Source organism: Hemiscyllium ocellatum, chromosome 10 (genome assembly GCF_020745735.1).
Source record: "Hemiscyllium ocellatum isolate sHemOce1 chromosome 10, sHemOce1.pat.X.cur, whole genome shotgun sequence".
NCBI lineage: Eukaryota > Metazoa > Chordata > Chondrichthyes > Orectolobiformes > Hemiscylliidae > Hemiscyllium > Hemiscyllium ocellatum.
In genome coordinates, this window is record NC_083410.1 from 29,078,989 (window position 1) to 29,100,045 (window position 21,057).

The 21,057-nt window shown below is 40.3% G+C and overlaps 1 protein-coding gene across 1 annotated transcript in view; it reads right to left on the reverse strand.

Annotated features, from left to right (window-relative positions):
- The window catches only part of foxn2a (forkhead box N2a), a 69,984-nt gene that overhangs the window by 9,659 nt on the left and 39,268 nt on the right, over nucleotides 1-21,057 (reverse strand). The window contains exons 5-7 of the mRNA XM_060831366.1: nucleotides 9,870-9,934; nucleotides 5,478-5,546; nucleotides 3,434-3,548 (exon numbers count right to left, since the gene is read on the reverse strand). Coding sequence (XP_060687349.1) covers nucleotides 3,434-3,548; nucleotides 5,478-5,546; nucleotides 9,870-9,934 — 249 coding nt within the window. The remainder of the gene's footprint in view (nucleotides 1-3,433; nucleotides 3,549-5,477; nucleotides 5,547-9,869; nucleotides 9,935-21,057) is intronic.

Below are 21,057 nucleotides of genomic sequence, written 5' to 3' on the forward strand. Positions count from 1 at the left end.
CTTTCCTCCGGCATTTTATAGTGGTTTGAATCTGCCGCTTCCGGTTGTCAGTTCCAGCTGTCCGTTGCAATGGTCGGTATATTGGGTCAAGATCTATGTGCTTATTGATTGAATCTGTGGATGAGTGCCATGCCTCTAGGAATTCCCTGGCTGTTCTCTGTTTGGCTAGTCCCATAATAGTAGTGTTGTCCCAGTCGAATTCATGTTGCTCGTCATCTGCGTGTGTGGCTACTAAGGATAGCTGGTCGTGTCGTTTCGTGGCTAGTTGGTGTTCATGGATGCGGATAGTTAGCTGTCTTTCTGTTTGTCCTACGTAGTGTTTTGTACAGTCCTTGCATGGGATTTTGTACACTACGTTGGTTTTGCTCATGCTGGTTATCATGTCCTTTGTTCTGGTGAGTTGTCTGAGAGTGGCTGTTGGTTTGTGTGCTGTTAGGAGTCCTAGTGGTCGCAGTAGTCTGGCTGTCAGTTCGCAAGTGCTCTTGATGTATGGTAGTGTGGCCGGTCCTTTGGGTTGTGGCATGTCCTTGTTCCGTTGTCTTTCCCTTAGGTATCTGTTGATGAAATTGTGCGGGTATCCGTTTTTGGCGAATACATTGTATAGGTGTTCTTCTTCCTCTTTTTGCAGTTCTGGTGTACTGCAGTGTGTTCTAGCTCTTTTGAACAGTGTCTTGATGCAACTTGTTTTGTGTGTTGGGGTGGTTGCTTTCGTAGTTTAGGACTTGGTCTGTGTGTGGCTTTCCTGTATACCTTTGTGGTGAATCAGATTCACTAGAAGTAAAGGACAACCAACTCCCATTTCTAGGCGTGATGGTACAGAGAATTCATCACAAAATTATACAAGAAAGCCACACACACAGACCAAGTCCTAAACTACGAAAGCAACCACCCCAACACACACAAAAGAAGTTGCATCAAGACACTGTCCAAAAGGGCCACAACACACTGCAGTACACCAGAATTGCAAAAAGAGGAAGAAGAACACCTATACAATGTATTCGCCAAAAACGGATACGCGCGCAATTTCATCAACAGATGCCTAAGGGAAAGACAACGGAACGAGGACATGCCACAACCCAAAGGACTAGCCACACTACCATACATCAAGAGCACTTCCGAACTGACAGCCAGACTACTGCGACCACTAGGACTCATAACAGCACACAAACCAACAGCCACTCTCAGACAACTCACCAGAACGAAGGACCCGATACCCAGCATGAGCAAAACCAACGTAGTGTACAAAATCCCATGCGAGGACTGCAAAAAAAAAATAAATAGGACAAACAGGAAGACAGCTAACGATCCGCATCCATGAACACCAACTAGCCACGAAACGACACGACCAGCTATCCTTAGCAGCCACACACGCAGATAACAAGCAACATGAGTTCGACTGGGACAACACTATTATTATAGGACAAGCCAAACAGAGAACAACCAGGGAATTCCTAGAGGCACGGCATTCATCCACAGATTCAATCAATAAGCACATCGATCTGGACCCAATATACCGACCACTGCAACGGACAGTTGGAACTGACAAGCGGAAGCGGCAGATTCAAACCACTATAAATGCCGGAGGAAAGATCACAGAAGCACTTCACAGGAGGCTCCCAAGCACCGAGGATGTCACCTAGACAGGGGACAAAACGTCTGCAACACAAATTCCCAGCTCGGCGAACAGAACCACAACAGCTCAAGGGTATTGATGGACACTGTGTGCTTCTTCTCCAGAGACACCCAGGCCTGAACGTAACCTCGGAAGAGGGGCAGGCAATCGGCCCTAATGACCCCCTCTACAGCCCGTTGCCTGGACTGGTTTATGGCCAGTTTGGCCAGACCCAGGAGCAGGCCCACGAGGATGTCTTCAGACCTGCACTCCCCGCTCCATACTGGGTGCCTGAGGATCAGGAGCATGGGACTGAAGTGCAACCAAAAACAGAGAAGAAGGTTTCTAAGAAAATCAAAAGGGGAGTGTAAGCGCCCAAACCCAATATATACATGGTCCAGGGACTCCAGAGTCCTAAATGTACCTGTCAGCCAGGGCTCCCTGATTGGGGCTGTTAATCTGGTCCAATCAGGGATCTCATTCTGAGGTCCACCTCGCTGATCTTATTAAAATCACTACATCCATCCTGCTCGGAGGCTGAGAACATAGGCTTTTTTTTTGTAGTTCCTCCAGGGGTGTTTTAGCACCAGGCCAGGTTCCTCCAACTCTGCTCTGATATAAGTGACACGTAATGCAGAGGGTGGTGCGTGTATGGAATGAGCTGCCAGAGGAGGCTTTGAGACTTATGTGCTGTTGAACATGGAGAAGCTTCACCCCTAATGACCCAACTGTTTGAGAGTTTAGAAGGGCAAGCTAGCAGCTGCATCAAACATTCTTAAAGATGAAGTGACAATCTGATGAAGCTACAAAATAGGACTACTCATGTCAAACAACAAACGCTATAAGCAATATACAGGACTGAGCAATGAGCTGACCTTCTTATTGAAGAGTTTATGCAATTTTCATGGACATATAACTTTCCTGAAATCCCAAGGATACTTGATTTACTCCAAATGACATTTCACCCGACATAAAAAGGGGACCTTACCTCCTCCAAAAATGTCCTGGGATCAAATCCAAAGGGACACCATACCACTCTAAAGGGATATCCAGATATTCTGGCTATCCGGAGGAATGCACAAAGATCAGATTTGTTCGTACTAGATTGACTCTGCACACATGCAGTTTTACACTTCAAGACTACAAAATTCCACTTGAAATGGAGACATTTGGTGACTTACATGGCCAGCTACTTCAGTGACCTATCCAAACAAATCCTAACATGACCCTCCTGAAAATGGGAAATACGGTGTTTGAGGGCGTGACCTGCAATTTCTGAGACGAGCTGTATTTTTTTTTGCTATAGCAGAATATCTTTCCAAGAAGGCAAAAAAGATAGGTGATTCTGGAAAGACAGACATTCTCTGTAATAGCAACAATGCAGGTCCTTGTGTCAGAGAACTAAGACATGAACGAAGATACAGAAATGTGTGATTTCAGTCTCAACAATGGGATTTTGGTGAAGCTTGTGATCTGGTGAATGCAAAAGGTAAAGATAGAAAAAAAATATTCAACCAAAGTGCACAATTAAATAAAGAACAAAGACTCTCACTCTTACCTCCCAGTCCCACATACAGAAAGGAGATAGTAGTCATAGAGATGTACAGCATGGAAACAGATCCTTCAGTCCAACTCATCCATGCCAACCAGGCATCCTAACCTAATTTAGTCCCATTTGCCAGCACATGGCCAATACCCCTCTCAACCTTCCTATTCATATACCCATCCAGACGCTTCATGTAAGGTTATTTCCCACTACCTTCACACCCAAGGACTTTAAGAATCAATCACTCTATAGAATCAAATTGAACAATGCTTTACCTTGTTCTGCATGTGGCTTCAGTTATTTTCACCAAAGTGGGAGCAGGCTTCGAAAATGCACGTTTGTAACTTCGTTTTCGGCTCATTGGTGGACTTTTTTGCTGAGATGGCTCACCTGATAAAATATGTAAAATTAGAGACGAGTTAATAAACACTTACTCATGACAAATAGAGGAATCATTTTGATTTTATATTTTGCATGAGTTTGGGAGGTCCTTCTTCACTTTTAAGTAAGAATGTTTTTCAGGTAAAGTTCAGGGAGCTGATTGGCTTCATTGTGTGAGGAATGGGACTGTAATTCAACTTTTTTTGGAAAATGATGGAAATTGTCTTGCCGCAGAACGACACTAGCAAGTCAAGGCAATTGATGTTTTTGTATTGATTCTGTATTTTGTGTTTCAGTTAAATTCCTTCAGGTCATGTTTAATCTCTGGTCACGTGGTTCATCACAGACTGTGATGAGTTCTGCAAGGGAATTGCAGCAACTTTTATGGATTTTATTTTTAAAAATGGGTCAGGGTCTTTCTCCCATAGCTCAGTCAGTAAATATGAGGCAGAGCTTTGAGGTGAATTTTAATATTTTATAAACTTAAAAACAGTGCTAACCCAAACAATTTTAAACAAAAGCAAAATAATATGTATGCTGGAAATCTAAAATAAAGAAAACAAACTACTAAGCAGGCCAGGCAGCATTTCTGATAAGGGAAACAGAGCTGACATTTCAGATCTGTGATTTTAAGTTAAGAGGGGCGGGTAGCACCTGCCTGCCCCAACTAAGATCAGATCTCCACTATCAGAAGTCAATATGGAACCATTTTTATTCCTTTTTGTGTACAGAGACAAGTTGGACTGAGGCAAACAGACAACAATCTCAGTTTACTGACAACATGGCAGTGTTTGGTTTAGCAAACAGTGAGGAGGACTACACAAGACAATATGAAGACACAGGTAGATTAGCTAAACAGACAGTCAAATTGCAAATGCAAAGAAGGTCAAGATATGCACTGTGTGAAGAAAAACAAGGAATGTGACTATGTGAGAAAGCCACTGAAAGTTGTATGGGTTTAAAATATTACTTGCCGAAATATATGCAGGTAGACAAACACATTAATAAATATAACCAGACTGAGTCAGGCAAACAAATATGGATATAACATACAAAGAAGCAATGATAAATTTATATAAATCACTGTCTCAAATGCACCATTTTAGAAAGGACCCCAAAGCAACTCAAATCGATTTACTGGGGATAATGTCAAGGTCAGAAACTAAGGACCAGTTGGAGATGCTGCAAGTTTTTCAATTAAAATGGAAAGTTAAGTTGTTTTAAATTTTAAAAAAATCAGAGTGAAGAGGGAAATAACATATACTTTCATTGAAGAGTTCAAGTTAGTTTAAATGATTAGTAGGAGGGTTAGGAGAGTGATGAGCAGAAATATATTTATAAGGAGAGTTTCTCAGCACACAAAAGATGCAGTGAGCTATGTTTCAAGCATTATAATTGACAGTTGGATAAATCTCTGAAACAGTGCAAAATATAAGGCAAGGGGGAGAAAGTCAGTTTAGGTTTCAATGCTCACACCAAAAGATTAGATTACTTTTTTTTTGATTAGATTACTTACAGTGTGGAAACAGGCCCTTCGGCCCAACAAGTCCACACCGACCCGTCGAAGCGCAACCCACCCATACCCCTACATGTACCCCTTACCTAACACTACGGACAATTTAACATGGCCAATTCACCTGACCCGCACATCTTTGGACTGTGGGAGGAAACCGGAGCACCCGGAGGAAACCCACGCAGACACGGGGAGAATGTGCAAACTCCACACAGTCAGTCGCCTGAGTCGGGAATTGAACCCAGGTCCCTGGCGCTGTGAGGCAGCAGTGCTAACCACTGTGCCACCGTGCTGCCCCAATTGGATTGGTTTTACAGTTAGCAGATTCTGAGGAAGGATGTAGCAAATTTGGAAAGAGAAACCATTATAGTTTTACTACCACAATTTGTTAACGCATAATCCAGAAATTTAAAAGCAGGGCTTACACTGAGGAAGTCTTTGTTCTGCAGATGAATTCAGCAACATCATAGCAGTGGCAGCATCGATATCTGAACCTAACAAGAAATATGCAAGTTTAAAATGATCATAAACAACCAACTTTTATATCAACCTTCAAATACTCACAATCAGCCCTAATTTGGCAAAGGGATGTATAAATGCTAAAATCTGCAATCAGGTCTCTTCACTAGAAAGTAAATAAGATAATAGCTCTATTCTCCTGGGAAAGCAGTGATATAAATTATGAACAACCTACTCTTACTCGCCAGATTTTATTCAGCTGCCAACAACCAATTATAGTGCTAAGCTTTGGTAGTCATAGTTACAAGTGTAGCATAGAAATTCTATACACAACAATTCCTGTGCTGCCAACAGTGAAAAGGATATCTGTACACTCCAGCTAAGGGGGACCCGACTGAGGTGTGTAAGATCATGACGGTATGAATGTGGTGATTAGGAAGCAGATGAACTCTTTAGTGGAAGGATCAATAACAAGAAGGCATAATATTAAGGTGAAGGGCAGGAAGTTTAGAGGGGATTTGAGGAAACATTGTTCACCCAGAGGCTGATGGGAATCAGAAATGGTAGTAAAGATGGTAGTAAAGATGGAAAAACTCAATATTTAAAAAGTACGAAGATAATCACTTGAAATGTCATAGCATTCAAGGTTGTAGCCAAGTGCTGGCAAGTGGGACTAGTGTAAATAGCTCAGCACAGATTCAACAGCCAAAAGGGCTCTTCTGTGTTATGTGACTTTATGATTCTCTACCCAAATAACACCTCTTCAGGACAGGAAGGGGAAAAGGAGCCGTAATAATTACATGCTGTCAATTGATTGAATTGGGTAAAGAGATTTTTTTAAAAACTATAGCAGATTATAGAATCACCTAGTGGAGGTACGCGGCCAGAATAACTCGTTCAATGCCCTCTCAATTTCATGGTCAGAAATTCATGGTTCGTAATCTGGGAAATCATAGCTAAGAGCCAGATCCTCTTCAGCCAATGTTAAGACTTAAATCTTTCATGATGTGTTCAATAGAAATTATGAACCCAGTTTCCCTTCTCTGGTCCAAGGACATTGGAGTCAATTTTAATGCACCATAATTGATCTCAGCCAAACAATAATCAACACACATCATGAAATGCAACTTTTTAATTAGTGCACATGTATGTCTATTCTACCATTATTAGAGTATCTCCAAAATCCATCCTCCAACAGAACTAGGTTGAATGGCAGAGCATCAGCAGACTTGCATTTTGTTGTATCACTTCCTAGCATATGGTTCAACCAAAAACAAAATTGGTCGTCTAACATTGCTAAACCAGCAAAACAGTTTGAGTGACTTCTCTCTTCCTCAATGGCTGACCAAGCTTATCTACAAAGTAGCTTACCTGACGCATCAAGATGCAGATTTGAGCCTAGTTTCTTGGCCTCAGATAGGGGTAAACATAGGGCACAGAATTGGTTTAACATTTTACGTCAATGGGGCAATGGATAATACTGTACTTTTAAAATATTCATTTGTGGATGTGGGCATTGCTGGCTGGCCAGCATTTATTGCCAGTCCCTAGTTGCCCTTGAGAAGGTGGTGCAGAGCTGCTTTCTTGAACCGCTGCAGTCCATCTGCTGTGGATTGACCCACAATACCATTAGGGAGGAATCCCAGGATCTTGTCCCAACAAAGGAAAAGTGATATATAAGTCAGCATGGCGAGTGGCCCCGAAGGGGAATGTGCAGCTAGTGGTCTTCCTTCGAGGTGGAAGTAGATCTGGGTTTGAAAGGTGCTGTTATCAGGATCTTTGGTGAATTTCTGCAGTGCATCTTATAGCTAGTACACACTGCTGCTACTGAGCGTCAGTGGGAGTGGATGCTTGTGGATTTAGCGCCAGTCAAGCATGCTGCTTTGTCTTAGATAATGTCAAGCTTCTTGCGTGGTGTTGGAGCTGAACTCATCCAGCCAAGTGCAGAGTGTTCCATCACACTCCTGACTTGAGCCTTGTAGAGGGTGAACAGGCTGTGGGGAGTCAGGTGGTGAGTTACTCAAAGTATTTCTAGCCTCTGACCTGCTGTTACAGCCACTGTGTTTATGTGGCAAGTTCAGTTGAACTTCTGGTCAATGATAATCTTCAGGATGTTGATAGTGGGGGATTCAATGATGGTAACATAAGTGAATGTCATGGGGCAGTAGTTAGAATGTCTTATTGTTGGTTACACCCTGGAATTTGTATGGTGCAAATGTTACTTGCCAGTTATCAGCCCTAGCTTGGATATTGTCCAGATCTTGTTGCACGTGAACTTGGGACTGCTTCAGTATTTGAGGAGTCACAAAAGGTGCTGAACATTGCGCAGTGAATATCTCCACTTCTGACCTTATGATGGAGGGATGGTCATTGAGGAAGCAACTGAATGTGGTTGGGCCAAGGACACTACCCTGAGGAAGACCTGCAGAGATGTTCTGGAGATAGGATGACTGACCAACAACTACGACCATCTTCCTACTTGCCAGGTATGACTCCAGCCACTGGGGAGTTTGCCCCCGATACCCAATGGTTCTGGTCTATCTTGGGCTTCTCGATGCCACACTTGGTCGAATGCAGCAGTGATGTCAAGGGTTGTCACTCCCATCTCCCCTCTAATTCAGCTGAATTGTCCATGTTTGAAACAAGGCAGTATTGAGGCGAGGAGCTAAGTGGTCTTGAAGGAACCCAAACTGGGCATCACGGAGCAGGTGCTGCTTGACAGCACTGCTGATGATACCTCCCGTCACTTTACTGATGATTGAAAGTAGACTGAGGAGGCAGTAATTGGCTGGGTTGGATTTGTCCAGCTTTTTATGCTATACCTAAGCAATTTTCCACATTGTTGGATAGATGCCAGAATTGTAATTGCACTGAAAGAGCTTGGTTAAAGCAACAAGTTCTGGAGCACAATACTATTGCCAGAATTTTGTCAGGACCCTTAGCTTGTGCAGTATCCAGTGCCTCCAACACTTTCTTGATGTCATGTGGAGTGAATTGAATTGGCTGAAGACTGTTGCCTGTAATGCTGGGAATCACTGGATGAGGCCAAAATGGATCATCCACTCAGCACTTCTAGCTGAAGAGTGCTGCATATGCTTCAGCCTTATCTTTTGCTCTGCTTCCACCATTGAGAATAATCGTTACAAAAGATTTAAACTGTACTTTCAATTTCCCCAACCTCTGCTGGAATTGCACTGTGTGGAATATTGCATAAGTAACTGATATGCATTTGAGTAACCATTCAATGCACAGTACCAAAACTCAACATGGTACTGGCAGCTCAGAGTTGTATTTTAAAGGAGTCACAGACGAGAAGCAGTAGAACATTCAGCCCTCGAGTCTGCTCCGTCATTTAATTAGATCATAGTTAATCTAATTAGAACAAATCCACATTTCTGTCTATACCTGATAATCTTTCATCCCCTTGCTTACCAAGTTTATATTCACCTCTGCCTTAAAAATATTCAAAATCTCTGCTTTCGCCGATTTTTGAGGAAAAGATTCCAAAGATTCATGATCGGCCTAGAGAAATTCACCTCATCTGTTTTAAACAGGTGACCCCCTATTTTTAAACTGACCTCTAGTTCTTCAAGACAAAGAGAAAAAGTTGGTAAGAGAAACGGAAATATAAAACTTTTCCCCTCTATTTCTTTTTGATTGATTTAGTGAAATGGCATTTTGTCACATGTCTGTAAGGTTTGAAGTACATGGGAGTAAATATTAGGACATTTTCATTCATTTTTAAAAGTAAAAATTATCAGCCATTTTATATTACAAAGAATTACTTTTTTTTCATTTATAGGATATGCACATTTGTTGTCCATTCAGTTTTCTTTGAATGCAGTGGATTGCTAAGCTATTTCAGAGGTCAGTTTAGCATAAATCACATTGCTGTGGATCTGGAGTCACATGTTGGTCAGACCAGGTAAAGATGGCAATTTTCATTCCTTAAGTTAAAAATCACAACACCAAGTTATAGTCCAACAGGTTTAATTGGAAGCACTAGCTTTCAGAGCACTGCTCCTTCATCAGGTGGTTGTTCCTTTAGGTCATTCCTTAAAGAATATTAGTGAACCAGATGAGTTTTTATGGCAATTTATGGTTAATTTGTAGTCTTCATTAGACTTTAGATTTTAATTCCAGCGTTTTATTGAAATTAGATTTGTCGTTGTGGCCTCCAGACATTATCTGGCTCTCTGATTTACCATGCCAGCGACAATACCACTGCACTATCACCTCCCCCACGGCAGTCAAGAGGTAATTCTCATTAAGTGCTTATATTTGTTCTTTACTTCCAATTGTACTCGGTTTATCAAGTATGCTAGTTTCTGAAAAGAAAAAGTAAAAAGTAAACTCACCTTTCTGATGGCAGCTTTGGAGCTGTGGTGACATTGTTGTGAGGTGATGAGGAGGTGGGGATGCACTGAAAGAAACATCAATGGAAGAATACTTTTATAAAAACAAACAGGCTTTGGCACTTGCCCCCGTATAATCTCACAAGTACTACTGCCCACATGGCCACACTTAAAAGTATGAGACCAGACAGTGAATGCAGATAAGCGGTTTGATGCTGAGGGGATCACAACTCAATCTTACTTTTTGCTTATTGGATATCCTTAAAGGCTGATTTCCTTTCCTTGGTACATGAATGCCAAAGATAGTTGTAGCATCCAAATTGCTTTCTCAGTTAAAATCAACTGGGATCATCAGAAATCCAGAACCAAACCAAATATGTAGAAAGAGAACATATTAATCAGATTATCATGACAGCATGTCTGCTTCATCTTCACCAAATTAAGATTGGTTAAACTGAAGTTTTCACCTCGTAATTATCCTTTGTGATTTTCAACATTTTCTGCAATTTTATAAATCACAAATCAATTGCTGAGAAAGGCAGCAGACATCTGCCTTCAATCCATTTGCGGTGCTGTTAGAAATGTATCTAGGAGTTTCCTAGAGTTGAAATTACTTGGTTCACATCTAAAAACTCAGACTCTAAAGACTCTGAAAATCACTCCAAGATGCATCCCTGTGCACAAGCTCTGGGAGACCTTATGTACGTATTACTGATTCCTCAACCTTCTTCAGACTAAAGATGTTGAGATATGGTGTGGTAAAATTCCACAATTCTTAGACTTTCTTTGCTACCTTGTATTCAAACATTAAGAATGGTCATTGCAGAAGTGTCAGCAGTATAGTCAGCACTGTAGGATGGAGAGGGGAAGGGTGAAAAGAAAAAAGCAGATACCAAATTAGATCATATGACAAAAGGAACAGAATTAAGCCATTCAGCCCATCAGGTCTGCTCCACCATTTGATCATGACTGATATTTCTCAACCCCACCCTCCTGCCTTCCCCCCCAATAACACTTTGTCCCCTCACCAATCAAGACCTGCCTCCATCTTAAACACATTTAATGACTTGGCCTCCATAGCCCTCGACGGAAATGAGTACCACAGATTAACCACCCTCTGGCTGAAGAAGTTCCTCCTCATCTCAGTTCTGAAAGGGCCGTCTCTTAACTCTAAGGTTGTGCCCTCAGGTCCTCCCCTCTCAAATCAGTGGAAACATCTTATCTACTCTGTCCAGGTCTCTCAGTATTCTCTAAGATTCAATCAGATTTCCTGTCATTCTTCCAAACTCCATCAAGTAAAGAACCAAGAGTCCTCATAATGACAGGACCTTCATACTTGGTATCAATTGTACTACCCCCCTCTTCTAGACTCCCTCCAACACCAGCAAGTTCTTGCTTAGATTTGGGGCTCAAAACTGCTCACAATATTCTAAATGCTGTCTGACGAGAACCTACACAGCATCAGCAGTACATCGTTGCTCTTGTATTCCAGCCGTTTTGAAATGAATGCCAACATTGCATTTGCCTTCCTAATCGCCAACCAAACCAGTCTATTGAGAAAATCCTGAACTAGGACTGCTAAGTCTCTTTGTAGTTTCAGATTTCAGGAGCCTTTCCCTGCTTGGAAAATAGTCTTTGTTGTATTCTTCCTACCAAAGTGCATAACCTCATACTTTTCCACAAAGTATTCCATCTGCCACTTCTTTGCTCACTCTCGGAGTGCGTCCAAGTCCTTCTGTAGCCTTCCCACTTCATCATGACCTGTCTCTCCACCTATCTTTGTGTTATCCGTAAACTTAGCAACAATGCCCTAAGTTCTTTCAATTGGTTGTGTATTCGTCTCAACTTCTTTCCTGGAGCTCTAATTTTGGTACACAATGTATTAGTGGGAAGATCAGAAATGTAATAATCAGAAAACAAATCAAGAACATTTTTTTTATGAAATGCGCTTTTACTTTGTTTATTGCCCCTGACCACTATCAGCTGAATAATCCCATTATGCTGATCCAAATAAGGACTACCATAAAATGTGCTGGGTTTGTGATCACTGTATACTGAACCACAACCAACAAGGGTAGTTTTACAAAAGAACCCTCTGCTCCTATTATACAAGGTTGACCACAGCTGGATATCTGCAATTCACTTATTTGCTGCAGTGTCTAACACAAATATATTAGTTTTTCAGCTGACAAACGGAAGCAAAAATTTCAGAAGATGTGTAGCTTCTCCACACAGCTTTAAGTCCTCTATTAGTTTGAACTTACCTGTGACAGACCGTACCAATGTAAGGGGATGTAATCTTAACAGTATTTAACTATACTTGTGATATTTATACAATATTCATCATGGAATGAGAAACACCATTGTCCTGTAAAATGCTTAGAAAGTAATGACAGAACACTAAGGAAGGAGAAAGGGAGTTTTCTGAGAGAAGAGAAAGAAATAAAAGATGCCAGTGAATGCAGAGAAATGTTATGGCAGAATGACATGGTTAGGAAGGGGGTTCAGTGTAGAGAACTGTGACTACATAACTGAAGAACGAACAAAAAAGGACTAATAAGTAGGTCGTCATCATGACTAAAAGGTACGCACAGAAAGCTGGGGCTGGTATAGATCAAAATTACATAGAAGGATAATGAGTCTGATCTGCAGTTACACTGTATGGTGTCGAATTTGGCTAATATGGTTCAGTACTGTGGGGAGAAAAAGCCAGTTGGGAGGCCTCAAACAGCTAAGAAAATACAAACCTTGCGAAAATACATATGTGAATTTAAAAAGAAAGCTGCCAAGTTGGCAATGGACTAACGTAAAGACAAAGTTGATTCTCTCACAGTATGATAATTATACAGACTGAACCAGAGGGATTGGTTGATGTCAGTCATTAAGCTTGCATGAGAAGTTAGATGATCTGACCTTGTAAGTAAAGGTAACTCTAATTGTTCTTTTGTTTCATGGTCACTGTTCTAGGCTCCAGCATTTTTTATAGCAGAAGTCTGACTCTCAAAATCATGCTTGGGGTCAATAATCTGTTTTCACATTTGCCTTCCAATGTAAACGCTTTTTGTAACTACAATACAAAAGGAGGCTATTCAGCCTTTCCTCCATCTTAAAACAGAAGTGAAGATGTTCACTGATGATTACACAATGTTTAGCACCATTCACAATTCCTCAGATTCTGAAGTAGCCCTAGTCTATATTAAGCAGAATCTGTACCACAGCCAGACTTAGGCTAATAAATGGCAAGTAACATTCATGACTAGCAATTGCAAACAACAAAGTATTTAATCATCATCCTTTGATGTTCATTATATTCCTATCACCGAAGACCCATGATCAACACTGCGTTACAACACTGGCCAAAAACTAAATGGGACTAGCTAAGTAAGTATTTTGCTAAAAGAGCTGGTCAGAGGCTTCGAAGTTTGCAGCAAGTGTTACGACATGGTGGTGAACCCCTCTGTTAAACTAAACACCCAGAAAAGCTCACCTCACCTCGTAATGTTAAAGAGTGACACAGAAATCCCCAAATTTTACTATTTAAAGACAATATCAATTTATTCTTTAACTCTAAAAGCGAACATCAAACAACAACTATTCACAACTCGAAACCAGTCTTTCTCTTAATTGCTTATTACCTGCCTCCAACTCGAACAATATACTGTTCCAATAAAACACATTCAAATTATATCAACTTAATTTCAAAACCATACAGTTGCTATCATCTTCTGGCTGAAGATCTTCCTGGGTCATCATCTTTCTTTTTACTGCAAATATGTTTCATATGAAAAGGTACCTTTGATAGAGTGTTTTAATATCTTGCGACTCTCTGTGGCAGTTGCTCTGACTGATTTTCAAAATATCTGCCTTTATTAATATCCCCAACATTGGATCGTCTCTTTGGTTCGATGTTGGCAAAATAACAAATTCAAACGCGATTCAGTTTAATATCCTGGGGCATAATTTAAACTGATTGGTTAAATTCAAATTGTTGTCAAAACAGCAACCAGCTCAGGTATTTATTTCATAGCCAAATGTTATATATTTTCAATTTCCCAGGACGTTAAGACTGCTCTTTAAGCTATCAGTGCAGAACTGCATTCACTCTCTCTTAAAAAGGTACAGCACACACCTTCAACTTCATAACACAAGTAACTCACCTCCTATCTACCCTGTGCTTGTTCAACCGTCTACAAGGCACCATCAGGAGTGTGATAGACTACTCTCCACCTGCTTGAAAAAGTGCAGCTTCAACAACCCAATTGACTGGCACCTAATCCACCACATTTAACATTCAGTATCAGTGACAGCAATATCTACCATCCACCAGATGCTCTACAGTAAGTCAAGGTTCTTTCAATAGCACCTTCCAAATCCATGACTTAACCATCTAGAAGTAGAACAGCAGCAAATGCAAACATTACAACTTCCACGTTTCCCTCCAAATCACGTGATGATCGAGTAGGCTCTGTACGAATGCCCGAGACCAAACAGAACTAGGGAATATGTTAATTAAGGAATAACGGAGAAGTACTTGACTGGGTATATTTGGGGAGTATGTAATCAGTGCAGTTGAAATTTTAAGATGTGTAAGTGATGCAAAATAAATCTCTGATGAGAGAAGTACATGCCTAGGCTCTTGTCTAAACAAACTTTGCTCTCTGGCAGTTAACAAGCACACAGTATTCTGATTTGGAACTTTATCACCACATCTTAACTTATTGCTGAGTCAAATTCCTCGAACACCCTTCCTAACAGCAGTGTGGGTGCACCTACACCCAAGGACTGCAGATTTTGAAATGGTAGCTCACCACTTTCTCAAGGGGAATTAGGGATTGGCAATAATTGGCTCATGGCCTAGCCAGTGATGCCTACATCCCATAAGCAAATTAAAAACAAATCTAGTAAATCTTTTGGTCACCTACTGTCAAGTTTTCATATCCTTGTTAAAGTGTGGTATCCAGAATGGGGACACAATATTCCAGTGATATCTAGCATACATAGAATGTCACTCGTTCAGTTCCTGTTCAGGCTGAATGAAATTAGCCAAGGCCAGCAACCAGGCACTTGTCCTCCATTCACTTGAGGAGGGAGCTACAAACTTGGCACGAGGAGCTGGCAAGAGTTGATTAGAAGGGGACCCAATAGGGAAGACGATGGACCAGCAATGACATGAGTTTCTGGGCGTAATTTGGGAAGCACAGCAGATCATGGGAAAAGGCTTCAGAAATCTGAAGTACAAAGAATGAAGAGGACACTAACTGAACAGCCATTTGCTCCATCATGTGAACATGATCCAAGGATGGAATCATTTTCATCAAGGAACAGGATGGATGGAGCTCCAGCTCGAGCTTGCTGAAAAACTTCACCCAAGTCTTGCCAGAATCACTTACAAATGGTGAGAAGAAATCTGCCCCACTGATTGATTGGAAATAATACCAGCAACTAGATTGCAGCCTTCACCAACATGATTGTTGCACATCTTCGGGGTTCATACAGCAGAACTCTAAGATTGGGGGTCACCCTGCTTCTAGTTCAGGATTCTTTTGGGTAACATTCAGGTTCAGTTGGTGGTTAGGAAAGCAAATCCAATGTTAGCTCTCATTTCAAGAGGATGAGAGTACAAAAGCAGGGACATTCTGCTAAGGGTGTACAAGGCTCCAGTCAGACTGCATATGGAATATTATGAGCAGTTTTGGTCCCCATATCAAAGGAAGGATGTGCAGACATTGGAGGGGGTCCAGAGGTGGTTTACAAGAATCATCCCAGGGATGAAGGGCTTCATTGAATGTATTTTAGACTGCGAGAGATAGGTTCTTGATTGATCAGGAAATCAAGGGTCATGGGGAGAAGGCAGGAGCATGCCTTTGATAAACATACCAGCCATGATCGAATGGCAGAACAGACTCAATAAACCAAATGAGTTAATTCTGCTTCTATATCTATGGTTTCATTAAATTACAGTATTGTTGGAGCAAGAGAGAAATGGAAAAAGAAATAGTCAAGAATATCTAAGGATCCCTTAAGTAACATGTCAAGACTGGAAATATTAATGAAATACAACTACAATTAGCAATCACCACATTGTCAGCATTCCTTTTCACCTATCCTATTATCTCTCGTGAAAACCTATAAAGCATAGTATAGAGTTATCATTCATACTACACCTTTTTAAAAAGTCATGATATACATTTTTTTTTAAAAAAGTATTCATAGGTCACTAGTTCTTCTACAGCAATTACTAGGAAGCATGTAGCAGTAGCAAAGCACCTACCTCTGCCATTTTATCTCTTATTGAAATCATGCACTTAACCAAGGAGTATTGCTTTAGCTGAGACTGGGATCTGACGTATGAAAATTATCTTTATTTTTTTAATGAAAATTTCATCTTGAACAAACAGAGACAGTGAGTTTACAATAAATTATTCCCTCATCTGACATTTTTCCCTCCAACTCAAATCTGTTCTCGACATGTAAACTGAAGCAATTTTCTTTGACAAGTTATCTTATCATAAGAAAACAATGCAACTCAGCCCAAACAGACCCTCACCTGACACCCACAAACCCACATTCCCCGGATGACGACATTGGATAATTATCAGGAACAAGAACACTGAAGTTGCAACACAGTTCCCCCAGTCATCTGATACTGGCTATCTCAGCATAATTCCATGCTCAATGGAGTTCTGTACTTCACCAAGCCCTGGAAAGTTCTTATGATGAATTGAGCTCCTTTTTAATCGATTTGCAGGAAAACATTTTTTTGATTTGTCTGCCCCACACCATATATAAATAAATCTATCATCGTGTGTGCTGCAGTTGTCCATAAGGGTTGGGGGAGAATGCACAAAATATCAGGCAGAATTTGAATTCTGGTAAGTTATGTTTGAGTGAATCACAGTCTGGGCCATGTAATTTTCCTGCTACGCAACAGAAAAACACTGACCTTTGAACCACACCCATCTGCCACATCAGTGATGTTATGCATATCAAACAGCATACCTAAATGACTGTACATGTTGATAATGAACAGCACACCTATTACCAGGAAATTCCCTATCCTTTGCAGGGTGAAATAAAAATTCTCAGTTCCCATAAATGAAAGTTGCAATGAGTCAAGTCTCGTTGGATCAGTCTTTCAAAGAAGAGATATAAAAGTATGATTATTTCAGTGTGCTATACAAATAATTGGTTACCAAGCAACATAACATGTACACATTTTTCCCTAATGTGTTGCCATAGTAACACCACAACTGGCTCATTTATAATGACATCTGTGTCTTGATGAATTGAGATTGATCGCTGCCTTAAAATGCCTTAGTGCTCTTTCACATCCTTTTCACATGAGAAAGGCCATGAGAATATAAAATAATATCAATGGGGTCATTCCAATTTACTTTAAGGCTGATATAGCAGGTCATTTCATAGCAGGTTAAGTTCCAGATCAGAGAAATTTTCTACTTCATCGAGCATTGAATTTGGAGAAATGCACTGTTAAATGTATTCAATGCTGAGATCAAACAGATTTCTAATCAGTAAGGGAATCAAGGATAATAGGGAAAAGGCAGGAAAGTGAAGTTGAGGATTATCAGATCAGATCAGCTTTTATCTATTTGAATCATGGAGCAGATTCAATAGGCTGAATGGCCTACTTCTGCTCCTACATCTTACAGTCTTATGGTCGCAGTTATGATTTCCTCAACCTCACCCTCAGCATTGGTATTGTTGTGAAAGTCAGTATCAAAAATGATTAATCATCCTAACACTCCATAATTCATTGACCAGCATTGCATTGTTTATACACCTGACATGCCAGAGAGATTGAACAAATCTACTGTGTTTGTAAACAGTGAAAGAACAAATCATATTACCAAAAATAGAGGTATTCTAATGACTTAATAAAACCGATGAATTTTAGATAATTAATATCAACAGATAAAATGTATTAGAAAACCTATCAGACTAAACCTATCAGACTAAAAGTTGACAAATCTCCAGGAATCTGATGGCCTATGTCCTCTTAAAAGAGATAGCTGCAGAGACACTGGTTATGATTTGCCATAATTTCCTAGATCGTAGAGAATGTCCTCAGCTGACTAAAACTCAGTCAATATGACACAGGAAAGAAGGAAAGAAAACAGGGAATTATGGCCAGTTAACCCGACATCTATCACAGGAAAATATTGGAATTTATCATTAAGGAAGTTGATGCCCTTAGAACATCATAGTATGATTAGACAAAGATAACATGATCTGTGCCAAGCTGGCATCAATACTGGGGAAAGTGGGATTTGTACCATTGGTAAGGTACACCTAAAGTGTATTGGGACTTGTGCTTTTGCAAACCGTATGACTAGGGAACTGGAGCAGATTTAAACTAAATAGTGGGGGCAAGATCCCAAAATTGGGAAAATGTAGTGAATATGCAACAGAGAAAGGAATTAACATGGTAAACGGTAAACGGACAATGACAAGATGGGACAGAAGATGCAGATCGAAGAGCAAATCAGCAGATAAGATTAGAGGTAACGAAAATAATAAAAAGGACAAAACTTAAAAGTACTGTAATTGAATGCATGTAGCATACAACACAAAACTGATGAACTAGTATTGTTGACAGGCTGCCTCACAGTAAAGACATTGTAGGACAGAGAAAGAAATAATGGAGATTGTCAAAAAGGATACAGGTATTATTATTGGAAATTTTAATCAAATTCAGAGAGGGTTCAGTAGATTAATTCCAGAGGTGAAAAGCTTTTCATATAAGGAGAGATGAAGCAGTTTAGATCATACTAGCCAGAGTTTAAAAGGATGCGAGGAGATCCAAATGAGGTATATAAGATACTGTAACAGATTGACACAGATGTAGAGGAGATGTTTCCTCTTGTGGGGCAATCGAGCTAAGGGATGGTAGATTTAAAACAGACATGAGGAGGAAGCACTTCTCTTAAAAGGCTCTGAATCTCTGGAATTCACTCCTCCAGAATGTGGTGGACACTGAATAAATTTAAGGAGGAGATAGGCAAATTTTTAATTATTAATAGGTTGAAGGATTATGGAGAATGGCAGAAAAATGGAGTTGAGGCAGAGATGAGATTAGCCATGATTGTATTAAAAGTACAGTAGGCGCAAGTTACCTAATCTTAGTCCTAATTCTTACATACATATGGACTAGAAAAATCAGACAGGTAAAAGTAGTCCAGCTAACAAATTCATTGAATGTTTTCAGGACAATTTCTTGGACCAGCATGTTGTGCCACCAAGCAGAGAGCAGGCTATAGTAGACTTAGTTTCATTAAGGCAGGACTAATTACTGACCTAATGATTAAAGTTCCCCTGGGAAGCAACAACTATAACATCATTGAATTTTAAATATGATTTCATAGAATCAAAGAATTTCTACCATGTGGAAACAAGCCCTTTGGCCCAACAAGTCCACATCAACCCCACCGAAAAGTAACCCACCCAGACCCATTTTCCCTACCCTGTATCTAGCCCTAATGCACCTAACCCACACATCCTGGAACACTATGGGCAATTTAGCACTCCAATTCACCTAACCTGCATATCTTTGGACTGTGAAAAGAAACCAGAGCACCTGGAGGAAACCCACGCAGACACAGGGAAAATGTGCAAACTCCACACAGACAGTTGCCAGAGGTTGGAATCAAACGCAGTCCCTGGCGCTGAGGCAACACTGCTAACCACTGAGCTACCATGCCACCCCCTAGCCACTCGCTCAATTTGAGAGGGGGAAATATGGGATCCAAGACTACTTTTGAACGAAGGACAATTATGACAGCAAGAAAGCAAAGCTAGCGAAAGTGAACTGGCAATTTAAGCTAACAGAATAGGGGAACAGATACGCAGTGGCACATATTTAAGGGGATCTTCCAGAAAGCATTGAATCATGATTCCAACAACTAAGAACAAATTTTCTCAGGGACAGACCTGTTATCCTTAGTTAACTACAATGAAGTTAAAGATAGCTTCAAACTCAAAAAGACATAATTGTGTAAAGATAACTGACAAGTCAGAAGACTGGACAGAATGTAAAACACAGCAAAAAATTTCCAAAAGATTAATAAGAGAAAAATAGAGTATGAGAGAATGTTAGTTAAGAATATAGAAACAGATAGAAAAGGTTTCTCCAGATATTTAAAAAGTATTAACAAAGTGTTAAATGAAAATGAGTCTGGGGAATTACTAATAGAAGACAAAAGAGATGGCAAATCTATTGAACAGATATTTTCATTTGTCTTCACTAGAGGATATGAGTAGCATCCCGGAAATAGCTGGAAATAAGGAATGGAAAAGGAGAGATAAGATTTCAACAAAATACAATTACCAGATAAGTAGTACCAAGTAACTGTTATGATTTGGAGATGCCATTGTTGGACTGGGGTATACAAAATCACACAACACCAAGTTATAGTCCAACAGGGTTTAATTGGAAGCACACTCCGAAAGCTAGTGTGCTTCCGATTAAACCTGTTGGACTATAACCTGGTGTTGTGATTTTTAACCAAGTAACTGTTGAAACTGTGGGTTGACAAGTCCCTAGGACCTGACAGATTGCATCCAAAGGTCTTAAAGGAAGCAATCAGTGCAATTGTTGACATGTCTGTTTTAATTTTCTAAAACTCATTGGATTCAGACATTCCGCAAGATTGGAAAATAGCTAATGTAACTTCCTTATTCAAAAAGGGAGGATAACAGAAAGCAGGAAACTACAGGCCAGTTAGCTTAATATCTGTCATTAAAAAATGTTAGAAGTTATATTAAATATTTTATAACAAGGCACTTCAATAAGTTCAAAATAATCAGGCAGAGACAGCATGGTTTTGTCAAAGGGAGATTAAAGTTTAAATTATTGGATTTCTTTGAACAAGTAATTGTGCTATAGATAATGGGGAACGAGAATCAGCGTCATGGAAACCGACACTTTTTCGGTCCATCTAGTCCACGCCAACCATATTCCCAAACTAAACTAGTCCCACTTGCCTGCATTTGCCCGTATCCCTCCAAACCTTTCCTATTCATGTATTTCTCCAAATGTCTTTTCAAATATTGTAACTGTACCAGCATCTACCACTTCTGCTGGCAGTTATTTCACATGAACCACTCAGTGTGAAAAAGTTGCCCCTTATGTCCTTTTTAAGGCGCTCTCCCCTTATCATTTTGAACTCCTCCA